The 15546-nt window shown below is 38.8% G+C and overlaps 2 protein-coding genes across 5 annotated transcripts in view; one reads left to right on the top strand and one right to left on the bottom strand.

The window, feature by feature from the left end:
• SMC4 (structural maintenance of chromosomes 4) overlaps positions 1-15546 on the top strand; it is a 242496-nt gene that overhangs the window by 151827 nt on the left and 75123 nt on the right. The window lies entirely within an intron of this gene.
• IFT80 (intraflagellar transport 80) overlaps positions 1-15546 on the bottom strand; it is a 131008-nt gene that overhangs the window by 72548 nt on the left and 42914 nt on the right. For all 4 annotated transcript variants that reach the window (XM_055569214.1, XM_055569213.1, XM_055569217.1 and 1 more), the window contains 2 exons: positions 14132-14221; positions 12779-12916 (listed from right to left, as the gene is read on the bottom strand). In XM_055569214.1, the coding sequence (XP_055425189.1) occupies positions 12779-12916; positions 14132-14221 (228 nt within the window). The remainder of the gene's footprint in view (positions 1-12778; positions 12917-14131; positions 14222-15546) is intronic.

Below are 15546 nucleotides of genomic sequence, written 5' to 3'. Positions count from 1 at the left end.
GGTTTGATTCCTGGGTTGGGAAGATCCCCTGGAGGAGGGCATGACAACTCACTCCAGTATTCTTGCCTGGTGAATCTCCATGGATAGAGAAGCCTGGTCAGCTACAGTCCATGGGGTTGCAAAGAATCAGACATGAAAAAGGATCCTCAAAAGTACATATCTTTAGCCAAGCTGGATTAACTGAATTTGTAAAATTATGTGTTCACAAGCTAAGTATAGGCGGGAAAGAAAACAGATGCAAAGCTTCTCTTAAGGGCACACTAATTAATAATTTTTAACATCAATGTTCTAATATACCAGGAATTAGCAAATTCCATGTTGAATTACATGCGTTGACATACATAATTGACAATGAAAGTTATATACAGCAGTAAGACCAGTTACTGAAGATGATGAATCATAACAATTATATTAATTGAATGGGAGAATGAATGAATGGAGGGAAGTCTTATTATTATAATGACTAACTTATTATTATAATGACTATATTCAAGAACAGAACAAATGAAAAAAGCTCTCTCTTACACAAGCAATAGCACCACCTACTGATAAATAAAAGAAACATCATCAGTTAATTTAAAATCTGGTCAAAAAAACTTTATATGTTCAGCTCTTTCCCCTTGAATTCTGTTTCACTTAACGTAATACAATGCAATTCATTAATATATCCTGTGTACTTATTTATAATTTATAATGTATGCTAAGTCGCTTCAGTCGACTATTTGCGACCCCATGGACTGTAGCCCACCAGGCTCCTCTGTCCATGGAATTTTCCAGGCAAGAATAGTAGAGTGGGTTGCCATTTCCTCCTCCAGGGGATCTTCCTGAACCAGGGATCGAACCCGGGACTTCTGCATTGGCAGACAGGTCACCATTAAGTGCCACCTGGGAATAACTTATAATAACTGAAGTTTTTATCTTATATCTTTGAATCATGCATTTTAAAAAATTAATAGTAAAAATAAAGCTTATTATGGAATACAGCAGGAAATTACAGTTTGTACCTGATATTCCCTGACCGCTTCTAAAATAATGCCATCTCTCTTTCGTAGCTTTATTTTTTATAACATTTATTACATAATATGTATTTATCTTGTTTGTTTTTTTATAGTCTTGTCTGCTGGAATAAAAACTCTTTAAGAGCAGGGAATGTGTTTTGTTTACTGCTGTTTCTTTAACACCGAGGGCACGTGCCTGGCACATAACAGACAATAAAAATTTGCAAAGGAATTAATGAATATGAAAATTTTGTTGTTGTTGTTCAGTCGCTCAGTCATGTCTGACTCTTTGCAACCCCACAGACTGCAGCACACCAGGCTTCCCTGTCCTTCACCATCTCCCAGAGCTTGCTCAAACTCCTGTCCATTGAGTCAGTGATGCTATCCAACCATCTCGTCCTCTGTCGTCCCCTTTTCCTCCTGCCTTCAATCTTTCCCAGCATCAAGGTCTTTTCTAATGAGTTGACTCTTCACATCAGGTGGCTAAGTAATGGAATTTTTCAGCTTCAGCAACAGGCCTTCCAAAGAATACTCAGGACTGATTTTCTTTAGGATTGACTGGTTTCATCTCCTTGCAGTCCAAGGTACTCTCAAGAGTCCCAACACCACAGTTCAAAAGCATCACTTTTTCGGTGTTCAGCCTTCTTTATGATCCAATTCTCACATCCATACGTGACTACTGGAAAAACCATAGCTTTGACTATACAGGGGCTTCCCTGATAGCTCAGTTGGTAAAGAATCCGCCTGCAATGCGGGAGACCCCGAGTTGATTCCTGGGTCGGAAGATCTGCTGGAGAAGGGATAGGCTACCCACTTCAGTAGTCTTGGGCTTCCCTGTGGCTCAGCAGGTAAAGAATCCGCCTGCAATGCGGGAGACCTGAGTTCAATCCCTGGGTTGGGAAAATCCCCTGAAGAAGGGAAAGGCTACCCACTCCAGTATTCTGGCCTGGAGAATTCCATGGACTGTACGGTCCATGGGGTCGCAGAGTCAGACACAACTGACTTTCACTTTCACATTGACTATATAGACCTTTGTCGGCAAAGTACTATGTCTGCTTTTTAATATGCTGTCTAGGTTTGTCAAAGTTTTCTTTCAAGGAGCAAGTCTCTTTTAATTTCATGACTTCAGTCACCATCTGCAGTGATTTTAGAACCCAAGAAAATAAAGTCTGTCACTGTTTCAATTGTTTCCCCATCTATATGCCATGAAGTGATGGGACCGGATGCCATGATCTTCATTTTTTGAACACTGAGTTTTAAGCCAGCTTTTTCACTCTCCTCTTTCACCTTCATCAAGAGGCTCTATAGCTCCTCTTTGCTTTCAGCCATAATGAAAACACGTGAACAAATAAATATGCAATGTGTTTTTAAACTTCCTTGAAAGTATAATAGCTGTGTCAAAGACTTCGAGGATCTTGATAGACTCTGCCAAATTATATTTGAGGAAAGTTGTAGGGACAGAGGCCCATTTCCCCCATTTCTCCCATTTTCTGACGAATAGGAAATAGCATTACATTGTAATGTTTATTTGCATGATACCCATTACTGAAGAAATTGAATATACTTGGGATTTATGGGAGCATTTACAATGCACTTCTTTTATTCTTTGCTCATTTTTTTTTTCAGTTAAAGATTTTTATTTGGTTCTTTTTTTTATAATTTCTGTAAGACCTGATTTAAAGTCTTTGTCTAATAAGTCCAACAATGGGCTTCTGGAGGGACAGTTTCTATTTCTTTTTTTCCTATGAAAGGGCCATATTTTGTGTACTTTGCATTTTTTTGTTAAAAAGTAGACCTTTTTGAATATTAAAATGTGTTAAAGTCTGGAAATCAAATTCTTCCTCCCTCCCCAGGGCTTGCTGCTGCTGCTTTTTGAGGACAGTTGTCATCTGTTCATTTAGTGATTTTTCCAAATTATCTTTGCAAAGATTGTACTCTCTTCATGTATAGGCACTGAAGTCTCCATTCTGTTATCTCAGTGATCAGCCAGCAACCTGACAAAGCCAAAAAGAAAGAAAAAAAAACTCTCCCACTCTTTCCCAATTGGGTCTGAGCTGGGGCACTCCTTCAACACTTAGCCAGGTCACCTATAATTCTGCCTTAGCCTTCACCTCCTGCCTGTGCAGAGCTCAAAAGTCTGCCAATGACACACCTCTAAAGTCCTGTGTGTCTAGCCATGAGCATGTGTGTTGCACACTGAAATCTCAGGATATGTGACAGCTCTCCAGTGCCCTTATTTTTCCATGTATCTTCTGTCTCAGCCTCTTCCTCCCCAGGTTTTTTTGGTCTATCTGCTGCTTGCCCCATTCACCAACCCTTGTTTCAAGTGGCTGTGCATAGAATGTCTTCACGTTTTCAACAGATGCCACATGGGTAGCCCCTCCAGCTCTGAGAGATTTCCAAGGAAGGCAAAACAAAGACAAGCCTTTATGCTGATCTCTCAGGGGAACCACCAAAAGGGTCAAAAAGTACAACTATAGTTGTTTTTTTTTTAAGGACATGGTGCTCCCTGGAAGGAAAGCTAAAACAAACCTAGACAGCATATCATAAAGCAAAGACACCACTTTGCCAACAAAATTCAGTATAGTCAAAGCTATGGTTTTTCCAGCAGTTATGCATGAATGTGAGAGTTGGACCATAAGAAGGCTGAGCACTGAACAACTGATGCTTTCGAATTGTGGAGCTGGAGAAGACTCTTCAGAGTCTTGGACTGCAAGGAGATCAAATCATTCAATTCTAAAGGAAATCAGTCCTGAATATTCATTGGAAGGACTGATGTTAACGCTGAAGCTCTAATACTTTGGCCACCTGATGGGAAGAGCCAACTCATTGGAAAAGACCCTGATGCTGGAAAAGACTGAATGCAACAGGAGACAGGGCACCAGAGGATGAGATGGTTAGATAGCATCACCAACTGAATGGACATGAATTTGAGCAAACTATGGGAGACAGTGAAGGACAGGGAAGCCTGGTGTACTGCAGTCAACGGGATCACAAAGAGTCGGACACAACTTAGCAACTGAACGACAACAAACCATACTGACACCAACAAGCTATACTAGAACATAGGCTTCTGTCCCCAAGGCCACTGCCAAGCTAGGAATGGCAGATGGTAGGCAGGTAAACAAAAAAATGCCATAGTGCTTTCTTACCAAAATTTAGCAACCTTGTTCTTTTTTTCATTAAGCATTACTCCTGGTTGCTGTAAGTTCTGGATTAGATTCCAGAGAGATGTTGGTATACAATTTTATGTAAGTGAGATCACAAAATAAAATCTGTTTTTTTTACTAAATAAATTACCATATATAGCTTTCCAGGTTATTAAACATAATCCCTCTTCTCCACTTTTAATTAATTGAGGGTATTCCATTTTGGGTATATAGAATAATAATCTAATCAGACTCCTACTTGTGGACACAACTTATTTCTGATCTTTACTATTACGATACTGTGATGAGATTGTTATGCATACATCATTGTGTACATGTTCAATTATCTCTTCAGATAAATTTCTAGAAGTGAGAGGGAAAAAAGATTGAAGAAATGTGAACAGAGCCTTACTGACCTGATTTTTTAAAAATCAAAGGTCTAAAAAAAATTTAATTGGGCCTCCAGCAGGGAAGGAAACAGAGAATGGGGCACAAAATTTGAAAAAATAATGGCCAAAATTTCCCCATTTGATGAAATCCTAAATTTACATATTCAACAAGTATAGAGAATCCAAAACATGACAAATACAAAGAAAGTCATACCCTATCAAACTGTTGAAAAGCAAAGAAAAACTGGGTATCTGCAAACCAGCCAGAAGTAAAGGCCACCTTACATTCAGGAGAGCAATGATACCAACAGTCACTTATTTCTCATCAAAAATAATACAGACCAAGAGAAAGTGGAGTAATATCTTTAAAGCACTGAAAGAAAGGATAAAAGCTCTGTCAGCCCAGAATTATAAATCCAGTGAAGAGAAAAATTAAAACATTTTCAGAAAAACAAAAAGAAAATTCATCACCAGCAGTTACACACTGTGTGCTGTGTTGTGTGTGTGCTTAGGCGCTCAGTCATGTCTGACCCCATGGGCTGCAGCCCACCAGGCTCCTCTGTCCATGGGGATTCTCCAGGCAAGAATACTGGAGTGGGTTGCCATGCCCTCCTCCAGGGATCTTCCCAATCCAGGGATCTAACCCAGGTCTCCTGTGTTGTGGGTGGATTCTTTACCATCTGAGCCACCAGGGAAGTCTTATACACTATGAGATAAGCCTAAAGGAAGATTTTTAGGTTGAATAAAAATTATATTGACTGGAAATTAGGATCTTCAGGTAGAAATGAAGAGCACTAGAAATGCTAAACATTTCTTTCTTTCCTCTTTCTCTTAATTTCTTTAAAATGAATGGCTTTTAAAAGTAAAAATTATAACTTACTGTGATATGTGATACAACTATAGAGAAGAGGTGGGTAAATGGAACAACATGCATGCAAGGTTCTTATATTTTACATGAAATGGCATTATATTAACTCTAAGTAGTATATGAGACAAAACAAGCACCAAGTAATGCTTATTCTCTGTTCAAGGGGCTGGGGAGAGGGACTGCAATGCAAGACGGAACCCTTCTCCAAACACAATGAAAGAAGCCATGGTACTGCGTGCTGTGGAGACAGTGGGATGGAGCCCTATGGAACATTCCTGCTCTGCACTCAAGTGAGCAGAGGGAGCACCTTTCTCCCTCCCCACCAGATACTGTACAGTCTGCGAGCTAGAGCCTCTCAGACCATTCCAGCCCTGTAATACTGAAGCAGAGGCCATCTCCAACGAGTACCATGAAAGCTGTCCAGTGGGGTCCTGGTCTACCATCTCTGATTTACACTAATGACAGCCAAGAGGCAACATACAACTCCCTCTATGCACAATCTGGGGTAGTATCTGGAGTGGAAGAAGTTAGAGACTGGTACAAAGCCCTTCCCTGTAGCTTAGATGGTAAAGAATCTGTCTGCAATGCAAGAGACCTGGCTTTCATCTTTGGGTTGAGAAGCTCCTCTGGAGAAGGGAATGGCAACCCACTCCAGTATTCTTGCCTGGAGAATCCCATGGACAGAGAAGCCTGGAAGGCTACAGTCCATGGGTTGCAAAGAGATGGACATGACTGAGCAACTAACACTACTATGAAGCCCTTGGAACACCATCAAGCACCCTATACATGCAACTGACTTGAATAAACACAGTAAAACCATGACAACTAACTGTACTGTGGTATACCACTTACACTAAGGTTTCAAATTTGCCTCTGGGTTGAAAACAAGTAGGGCAAACCAAAATACTGCTGCAATGACTCTGAAAATGAAAATGGTATTTGAACCACAGTCTGTCAAAGTTAGCCAGGACGTGAGTTCTGAACCAATATAGGTTAACTTGCCTTCCTAAATAGCAGGTGTAAATAGGAACCAGAGTTTCATATCAGCTTAGTGAGAGTCTTTTTTAAAAAAATTCCAATCTTATGATGAAAGCTAGTGAGAATATTAGATTTACTATATAACAACTGAGTTGCAGTGATGTACCTAGACAAAAATACAAAAATTTCTGCTTTTTTAAATATTTCTTTCATCAGTCCAGTTACATACATGCATGCTAAGGAATACATTCAAACCAAAACCTATTATTTGAGCATTAGATCTTTTTTCTCCCCAATACAAATATTTCTTGAAAAACATTAAAAGAAAATGTTTACAAAAACCATATTTTTATTGGTTTATTATTTCACAGATAACCTGAAAGTTTATATCAACATCACACATTAAAGCTTATATTATAAAATTACTATCTAATTTCTCTCAAGAAAACCTAGAAAGAATTTTTAAGAAAACGTTAAGAAAACTGCACTCATTTAAAAATTTGTGAAGAGCTCTCAAAACAGCTCTCAAAATAGAAATAATAAATTTGTAGCAAATGCTAGGATACATATCCTTCATGTATAGAGATTTTATAATCTCTAACACTGACATTCTTCCACAGAATCTGGCCCTGGATAAATGATTACTACTATTAATTATACAACTTTAAGTTACAGGTTGGGCTTCCCTGATAGCTCAGTTGGTAGAATCCCCTGCAATGCTGGAGACCCCGGTTCAATTCTTAGGTTGGGAAGATCCACTGGAGAAAGGGTAGCCTACCCACTCCAGTATTCTTGGGCTTCCCTTGTGGCTCGCCTGGTAAAGAATCCACCTGCAATGCAGGAGACCTGGGTTCGAACCCTGGATTGGGAAGATCCCCTGCAGAAGGGAAAGGCTAAAGAACCTCTTGATGAAAGTGAAAGAGGAGAGTGAAAAATTGCCTTAAAGCTCAACATTCGGAACACTGAGATTATGGCATTTGGTCCCATCACTTCATGGCAAATAGATGGGGAAACAGTGACAAACTTTATTTTGGGGGGCTCCAAAATCACAACAGATGGTGTCTGCAGCCATGAAATTAAAAGACACTTACTCCTTGGAAGAAAAATCATGACCAACCTAGCTGCTGCTACTGCTGCTAAGTCGCTTCAGTCCTGTCTGACTCTGTGTGACCCCATAGACGGCAGCCTACCAGGCTCCCCGGTCCCTGGGATTCTCCAGGCAAGAACACTGGAGTGGGTTGCCATTTCCTTCTCCAATGCATGAAAGTGAAAAGTGAAAGTGAAGTCACTCAGTTGTGTCCGACTCTTCGTGACCCCATGGACTACAGCCTACCAGGCTCCTCCGCCCATGGGATTTTCCAGGCAAGACCTAGACACCATATTAAAAGCAGAGACATTACTTTGCCAACAAAAGTCTGTCTAGTCAGTTCAGTTCAGTTCAGTCGATCAGTCGTGTCCGACTCTTTGAGACCCCATGAACCGCAACATGCCAGGCTTCCCTGACCATCACAAACTCCCGGAGTTTACCCAAACCCATGTCCATCAAGTCGGTGATGCCATCCAACCATCTCATCCTCTGTTGTCCCCTTCTCCTCCTGCCCCCAATCCCTCCCAGCATCAGGGTCTTTTCAAATGAGTTAGCTCTTCACATCAGGTGGCCAAGTATTGGAGTTTCAGCTTAAACATCAGTCCTTCCAATGAGCACCCAGGACTGATCTCCTTTAGGATGGACTGGTTGGATCTCCTTGCAGTCCACGGGGCTCTCAAGAGTCTTTGCCAACACCACAGTTCAAAACCATCAATTCTTCAGTGCTCAGCTTTCTTCACAGTCCAACTCTCACATCCATACATGACCACTGGAAAAACCATAGCCTTGACTAGACAGACCTTTGTTGGCAAAGTAATGTCTCTGCTTTTTAATATGCTGTCTAGGCTGGTCATAACTTTCCTTCCAAGGAGGAAGCATCTTTTAATTTCATGGCTGCAATCACCATCTGCAGCAATCTTGGAGCCCAGAAAAATAAAGCCAGCCACTGTTTCCACTGGTTCCCCATCTATTTGCCTTGAAGTGATGGGACCGGATGACATGATCTTAGTTTTCTGAACGATGAGCTTTAAGCCAAATTTTTCACTCTCCTCTTTCACTTTCATCAAGAAGCTCTTTAGTTCTTATTCACTGTCTGCCATAAGGGTGGTGTCATCTGCATATCTGAGGTTATTGATATTTCTCCTGGCAATCTTTGCCGGAGTCCAGCTCCAGCAGCCAGGGAATCAGCCTGAAGGGAAGAGCAGTGTAAGCAAGGAATGACGTAGCCTCTGACTCGAGGTGTGGGGCTACATGTTTATTTCAAGCATCAGGTCTTCTTTTATACTTTGACAAAAGCATTAGGTCAGAGGTTTGACATTTTCAGTTTCCCCTCACCCAGATTTATTGTCTCATTGTTGCCCTTCAAACAGAGTTCCTGCTTCCTCAATTCTCTGTTTACTTGTGATTACATTGTAACTCATGCTTATGTCTGGGCTGCATACCACATTCCTCAGTTTATTTCTTGTCTTTCTAAATCCTGCTTGCCCCTAGTATCCTAAGCTCTCTATCTCCTAAAAAAGCTTCTAACTATTCTTAATTATTCCTAAACCCTAAACTCAGCCATGAAATTAAAAGATGCTTACTCCTTGGAAGAAAAGTTATGACCAACTTAGATAGCATATTGAAAAGCAGAGACATTACTTTGCCAACAAAGGTCTGTCTAGTCAAAGCTATGGTTTTTCCAGTGGTCATGTATGGATGTGAGAGTTGGACTGCGAAGAAAGCTGAGCACTGAAGAATTGATGCTTTTGAACTGTGATGTTGGAGAAGACTCCTGAGTGTCCCTTGGACTGCAAGGAGATCCAACCAGTCCATTCTGAAGGAGATCAGCCCTGGGATTTCTTTGGAGGGAATGATGCTAAAACTGAAGCTCCAGTACTTTGGCCACCTCATGTGAAGACTTGACTCATTGGAAAAGACTCTGATGCTGGGAGGGATTGGGGGCAGGAGGAAAAGGGGACGACAGAGGATGAGATGGCTGGATGGCATCACTGACTCGATAGACGTGAGTTTGAGTGAACTCCGGGAGTTGGTGATGGACAGGGAGGCCTGGCGTGCTGCGATTCATGGGGTCACAAAGAGTTGGACACGACAGAGCGACTGAACTGAACTGAAACTCAGCAAACTTCCTTTGCCATAAACATTTCCCTCACAAACAGGTCTCAGATAACAATCCTTCCCATGGCCTCAAGCTGCGGCCTATGTGCTCATCCTGGGACATTCTTTGTAAAAATCCTTGAACAAATGTCAATGGTTACTTTATAGATTATTTTCTGGGTACAACTGCAGAAGGCTTTGTGCTTTCTCATGCTCTTCTCAAGAACAATAAGCACCTTAACATTTTTTCCAGCCAACTCAACCGAAGAAAGGAAAGAACAAGTCAGAATCACAAAACCTAACTCCTTCATCCTGGGACTGTGCCTGTGGGATAAGGAGAGGGGGTTGGGGCCATGCCTCCATTTTGTCAGTAATGCCTAACGCACCTCCTGACAAATCTTGATCCAGCTTGTGCTTCCTCCAGCCCAGGATTTCTAATCATGTACTCTGCATATAAGTTAAATAAGCAGGGTGACGATATACAACCTTGATGTACTCCTTTTCCTATTTGGAACCAGTCTGTTGTTCCATGTCCAGTTCTAACTGTTGTCTAGTCAAGGGTATGCTTTTTCCAGTAGCCATGTATGCATGTGAGAGTTGGACTATAAAGAACGCTGAGCACCAAAGAATTGATGCTTTTGAACTGTGGTGTTGGAGAAGACTCTTGAGAGTCCTTTGGACTGCAAGGAGATTCAACCAGTTCATCCTAAAGGAAATCAGTCCTGAATATTCATTGGAAGGACTGATGTTGAAGCTGAAACTCCAATACTTTGGCCACCTGATGTGAAGAACTGACTCATTTCAAAAGACCCTCATGTTGGGAAAGATTGAAGGCGGGAGAAGAAGGGGACGACAGAGGATGAGATGGTTGGATGGCATCACCAACTCAATGGATATGAGTCTGAGTAAACTCCGGGAGTTTGTGATGGACAGGGAGGCCTGGTGTGCTGTAATCCATGGGGTCACAAAGAGTTGGACATGACTGATCTACTGAACTGAACTCAAGTTGCAGGATTATGAGGAAAAAAAAAAACAAGGAGTTACATTTAAGAGTGACATTTTCAGGCTGATGAAAATATGTACTTCTTAAAAGAAACCTTAGTAAGGTTTTTTCAAGATATAAATAATTGTGTGAGAAAAGTATTCAGCACCCACTGACTTAAATTTTAGGCTTTTAATTTGACACCACTTACTTGGTAAGTGGAAAAGGTGAAGAATCTCAGTAAGTATTGCCCTTCTTACCTTTCATCACATGAACTTGCCTTGACCCCCCAAAGATATTAGTTCTCATTACTAGGAGAAGCCTGTACCTTCTTGTAAAATTTATTACAACTGAAATTAAATAAATGAGTGGGTAATCAATCATTTAATATCCATCTTATCAATAGAAAGTAAACTCCAAAGGGACAATATTTGCTTGGCATTTTTTAAAAAGATGTGCAGGAAGTACTTATACAGGTAATTTAGTTTTGAGGTTTTTTGTTTGTTTTTTAATTTTATTTATTATTTGGCCACACAGTATGTGGGATCTTAATTTCCCGACCAGGGTTTGAACCCTGCATTGGAAGCATGGGATTTTAACCACTGAACCACCAGGGAAGTCCCCAGGTAATTTGCTTTTGACCCAAAATGCTTATAGCGCTTATATCTTAGTGAACAGAATCATTTTCCAATAAAGATATATGTGTTCTACGTCTGTCACCTTAAAAATAATTTTCCATCTTTTATTATGTATACATACAAATTAAATAGCTTCAAAAATCAATGTTTTTTTAAAAAAGGAAAGAAAGATGAATTATATATTTAGAGAATCCAATGAATTCTGTGAGCAAATTAAAATTAAAAAATAAATCTAGCTTTGTTCCCCTCTTCAAAAGTTACACAAAGTGTATCTTTTATTTGAAAATTTTAGAAAATTAAATTTTCAAAAAACATCACCTACTACTTCAAACTCCAGGAATAACCACTGTTAAAATGTGTTATATCAAGAACTCTACTCAACACTCTGTAATGACTTGTATGGGAAAAGAAAGTTAAAAAGAGTGGATATATGTATATGTATAACTGATTCACTTTGCTATATACCTGAAACTAAGACAACATTATAAAATTAACGATGCACATCTAGAGAACATCTGTCCAACAGAAGTAAAGTTGTATGCTTCTAAAAATAGAGAATTATATTTAGATTTTTAGGTACCAAAATTAGAAAAAAGCAAATTCATATTTATGCTTTTTGTGTTTATAAAGCTTTAAGAATTCTAAATTAACTGTCTTGTTTTACATTTGAGGAAAATAAGCCACAGAAAAATTATGATTTTCTCATAGTCAGGAACAATATGGAATAGTCTCTCATATAATGCTGCTGCCTTGGGAGCACTTTGATGAAACAATTCATTCTCTAAGTACAATGGTAAATGCTGCTGAGCTGGGTTGTTTGCCTATGTTTTAAACAGAATTTGTATACAGGGCATACTCTCTTATGAGAGAAAAATCATACCTGCATTCAAATATGAAATCTTTGGTTTTAAAATGACCATTTAAAAAAATTACTCTTAATTCCTTACCAAAAATATGCAACCAAAATTTTTATATGAAGCACTGCTGCTGCTGCTAAGTCACTTCAGTCGTGTCCAACTCTGTGTGACCCCAGAGACGGCAGCCCACCAGGCTCCCCCGTCCCTGGGATTCTCCAGGCAAGAACACTGGAGTGGGTTGCCATTTCCTTCTCCAATGCATGAAAGAGAAAGGTGAAAGTGAAGTCGCTCAGTCGTGCCTGACCCTCAGCAACCCCATGGACTGCAGCCTTCCAGGCTCCTCTGTCCATGGGATTTTCCAGGCAAGAGTACTGGAGTGGGGTGCCATTGCCTTCTCCAAATATGAAGCACACTGACAGTTAAAAAAAAGAAGTTCAAAACTCAACTCTCTATGTTGATTGGGCATAAATTTTAACACTTTGCTATATTTCACAAATATGCTTAAAATAAGTATTTTCAGAAAGACAGTAGAGAACATAGTCTTCAAATTGAACTTAAAGAGCTTGAACGGTCCCATAAATCTGGAATTGATTGAACCAATATATTAAGAAGACAAATCAGAAAGATGCAGTCAAATGCATCACTGAAAATGTTTTTAAAGATTGAGAACTAGGTGTGTTGTGCATTATCACATTTATGACAGAACATCTGTGATTGGTAACCACTATGTCTTACCCCAGTTTTATCGCACAAGCGTAAAGTATGAAATGATCCAACGGCAAATAATTCTCCATCTGGAGCCCAGGCTACTGAAGTAATAGGATGCTCATGAGGTTGAGAACTGTAGAGAGGACGGCCGTAACTATCCCATACCTACAAAAGCAAATTTAAAAAATCTTTTATAACAGTCACCACATTATTACAAACAAGTCTGCTTTCCAATAAAATATCAAGTAAAGATTTAGAAATCATCATTTTATAATATTAGCAATTACATGTCTTTACTATCCACAAAGGTTGGGGGGACTGGGGGGTAAGCTGTATTCCTGGAAACCTAAATATCTCAAAGAAAAAGTTATAGTAACATTGTGATAATTTTGGATTTTACAAAGGTCCGTCTAGTCGAGGCTATGGTTTTTCCAGTAGTCATGTATGGATGTGAGAGTTGGACTGTGAAGAAAGCTAAGCGCCGAAGAATTGATACTTTTGAACTGTCGTGTTGGAGAAGACTCTTGAGAGTCCCTTGGACTGCAAGGAGATCCAACCAGTCCATTCTAAAGGAGATCAGTCCTGGGTGTTCTTTGGAAGGAATGATGCTAAAGCTGAAACTCCAGTACTGTGGCCACCTCATGCAAAGAGTTGACTCACTGGAAAAGACTCTGATGCTGGGAGGAAGAGAAGGGGATGACAGACAGATGATGAGATGGCTGGATGGCATCACCGACTCGATGGATATGAGTTTGAGTGAACTCCGGGAGTTGGTGATGGACAGGGAGGCCTGGTGTGCTGCGCGATTCATGGGGTCGCGAAGAGTCGGACACGACTGAGCAACTGATCTGAGCTGAACTGAACTGAAGTCTTTAATTAATTCTAAAACCTATCCATTGTAATCCTTTTAAATTTAATAATAATGTTTTGACATATTCTGTTTTTTGCTTAAATTTTTGTGTTCAATAAGTGCTCTATCAACTTTCCCTGAAAGTATTTATTTGAACCAAATTTTCTCCAACTATATTTACCATAAATCTTATTCTTCCTCACAAATTATTTTGGTGTGGAGCTGATTAACGTTTAATAAACCAGTATGGTTGACTTTTTAAACCTTAAATTGATTTAAATAGTCACTAAAACAAGGCATTGTATTCGTGTTACCACTCATTAAATCAAATTTTATAGGTCAATGAAATAGTCCAAGGAGAAAGGCAACACTTCAAAATACCACTGAAAATTATAAAATAACAATTTCCTAAATTGTCAGATTAAAAGATATGGCTAAAGTGAAGGACTTAAAGAATATTCTTATATGCTAAATACTTTTCACCAAAATTCGATTCTTTCAACCAGGTGATAAATTCAAACATTACATACCTTATATTTACAGTCTTCGCCAGCAGATAAAATCAAATCATTGACAGAGTTCCAATCTACTTTTAAAATAATGCCATCATGAGCTTTCCACTAGGAGAAAAAGTAAGATATAAATTATAACTTCAAGGGCACTGAAAACTTTCTAAGACTTGTTTTTTTTCATCCTCTTTCTAGTGTTCTCTAGTCTTCTTTGAGAAAACTCCTATCTTCCTTTCACAGCCATTATGCACAAGCTATTTGTTTGTTTCATTTCTGATTTAAACTAATGAAAAGCACCTTGCACTATGACATCCACTATATAACTCACATCCTTCAAGTCTCAATAGCCTGGACCCCAGATGGAAAATCACTTGCTGTTGAACTATCACAAGCCTGAAGTTTGTGTGATGATAATGGAATGAATATGAATATATGTTATGTACTCCAAAACTTGGTTAAATCCAAGTTTTTCTCCCTTTGCACAGCTAATCCTGTTATTGATAGTGCTTTCATTTTTGTTTGCTAATTCTTTTCTTTAAAAAAAAAATCTTCTACTACATGGACATCCTCTTTATTACTCCCTTTATTCTCTCCTGTTCATTCCCCTAAGATTCATTCTCTTTACCTTCATGTCCTTAGAATAGACACTAACTACTCTGAGAACCTTCTGCTGTATTTACTATATAACAAAAAGGCTTTCTACAGATATATATATTCTATACATATACAGAATACACACATATTTGTGTATATATCTACATAAGTCACACCAAAATTGACAAATCTAGTAAGTAAATATGGATGTCTTCTCACTCTTAAATATAATTTATGTGCTCATTTAGCTATTACCACACATGTAATTAAAAGCCATTAATCTTTCACTATATTTGAATAATATAACTTAAAAAGAATTTTTCTTGAAGACTATAAGGTACATTTTAATGTCTGAGTCAACTAAATTTGCATCAAAGAGTGACTGATTTCAAGGATTTACATTCTACAGATCCTTCCCAATCCATTGTTACTCATGTATACGGAAAAAAACCCCACATCAAATTAGGGTCAAATAAGCAGCAGCAGCAAGCCCTAAGAATAAGCAATAATTCATAACTTGCTTTATTCAAAATACATAAAAATATACAATGTCAAAAACAAATGTTTTGAAAGCAATAATTTTCACAAGTTACTTTAAGCCACTGTCCTGAAATAAACTGCAAAGATAAAAATTTCAATATACAAACATTATTTATTTTAAAGCTAAAAAAAAAAAGTTCATATTTAAATGTTAGGAACAAAATATGGTTTAAATTTTCCTTATAATTTAGGATATCACTTATATAGTACATATATTTACACATTATACATAATGCATACAGTTTTCAATTATTTCTTAAGGTATTAGGCATTTTGTGAAATTCCTCTGAACCATGAGCTCC

Source organism: Bubalus kerabau, chromosome 2 (assembly GCF_029407905.1).
Source record: "Bubalus kerabau isolate K-KA32 ecotype Philippines breed swamp buffalo chromosome 2, PCC_UOA_SB_1v2, whole genome shotgun sequence".
In the NCBI taxonomy this organism is placed as follows: domain Eukaryota; kingdom Metazoa; phylum Chordata; class Mammalia; order Artiodactyla; family Bovidae; genus Bubalus; species Bubalus kerabau.
The sequence above is the reverse complement of the archived record's forward strand: the minus strand, read 5'-3'. Positions and strand labels throughout refer to the sequence as shown.